The sequence below is a fragment of the Capsicum annuum genome, unplaced genomic scaffold (assembly GCF_002878395.1).
Source record: "Capsicum annuum cultivar UCD-10X-F1 unplaced genomic scaffold, UCD10Xv1.1 ctg66256, whole genome shotgun sequence".
Lineage (NCBI taxonomy): Eukaryota > Viridiplantae > Streptophyta > Magnoliopsida > Solanales > Solanaceae > Capsicum > Capsicum annuum.
In genome coordinates, this window is record NW_025875589.1 from 1 (window position 1) to 1,059 (window position 1,059).

The 1,059-nt window shown below is 32.3% G+C and overlaps 1 protein-coding gene across 1 annotated transcript; it reads left to right on the forward strand.

Moving 5' to 3' along the window:
* The first annotated feature begins 30 nt into the window (after positions 1–30).
* On the forward strand, positions 31–965 carry LOC124893842 (pre-mRNA-processing protein 40A-like). Its single transcript, XM_047404691.1, has 3 exons — positions 31–108; positions 207–323; positions 433–965. Exons 1-3 carry the CDS (start codon positions 31–33, stop codon positions 538–540), a joined length of 303 nt encoding a protein of 100 aa, XP_047260647.1. The 3' UTR covers positions 541–965.
* Positions 966–1,059: the final 94 nt, after the last annotated feature.

Genomic DNA, 1,059 nt, shown 5'->3' on the forward strand with positions numbered 1-1,059 from the left:
ATCTCATTTGTACGCCTCAGTTTTAAAGTTATGTTGCAACCTTTTCTATTTGAGGAATATATACGTGATTTAGAAAGCAAAGAGGAGGAGCAAAGGAAACTGCGGATGGTATATTGCTTATTAGACTCCGGGGTTAAAATTAAATTTATGTTTGGAGACTTTGATTTATCTCTTTCACACTGGGCATACACCGTTGATTCAAATAGGAAGAATTGAGGAAAGCTGAACGTAAAAATCGTGATGAGTTCCGAAAACTGATGGAAGAGCAAGTTGCTGCAGGAATACTTAATGCAAAAACTAACTGGCGTGATTATTACATCAAAGTTAGTTTTTCTTTCTTGTGTTCAATGAGAGTGATTACCTTCATGAGTTCCCTTTTCATCTTTTTGAATTTCTCATCCAATAATTTCCTTCTTTATTTTGTGCTTGCAGATTAAAGATTTTGCTGCATATCTGACTGTCTCATCAAATACTTCAGGATCAACAGCAAAAGACTTATTTACAGATATTATGGATGAGCTGGAGAAACAGGTGAAATAGTTTGCTAATAGGAGTATTGAATTGTGTCAACTACATTTGTTACACTAAGCCATATTTATAGACTTTACACTACAATCCCTTTTCATTTGCTTTCACTTAATGAAGGTCTTAAGCTGAATGGTTAAGATATCAACCCATTAAGTACTTTTTTTTTTAAAAAAAAGATTCAACCTGTTAATACATCTTAATACATCTTGATGAATCAGATGTTAAACAAAGTCTGAAAATCATTCAGGTCCTCACTAAAAAGTTCAATTCATTAGGTAAAAAAGGAAGTTAGTGCATTACTATGTAGGAATATACTGGGTTTGTTGTTATTGTTGTTGTAGTGCATTAAAGAATAGAACATACTTTGTAGGATAAAAGCATGAGATTGAGATTTGAGAGTTACCCCTCTGCTTGCTTTTTTTTAAAAAAAAAAATAACATATTTTGTTGGGATAAGAACAATGACCGTTTGTTCCTATTAAACATCTGTGTTGTTTCTCTTTGTGCCAATTAGTTTCCTCTTTTTTTTTTT

Coding starts and splice junctions, on each gene's coding strand:
- LOC124893842 (XM_047404691.1), top strand. CDS start 31: ATGTTGCAACCTTTTCTATTTGAGGAATATATACGTGATTTAGAAAGC. Junction 109..206: donor AGCAAAGGAAACTGCGGATG/GTATATTGCTTA, acceptor TGATTCAAATAG/GAAGAATTGAGGAAAGCTGA. Junction 324..432: donor GGCGTGATTATTACATCAAA/GTTAGTTTTTCT, acceptor TTGTGCTTGCAG/ATTAAAGATTTTGCTGCATA.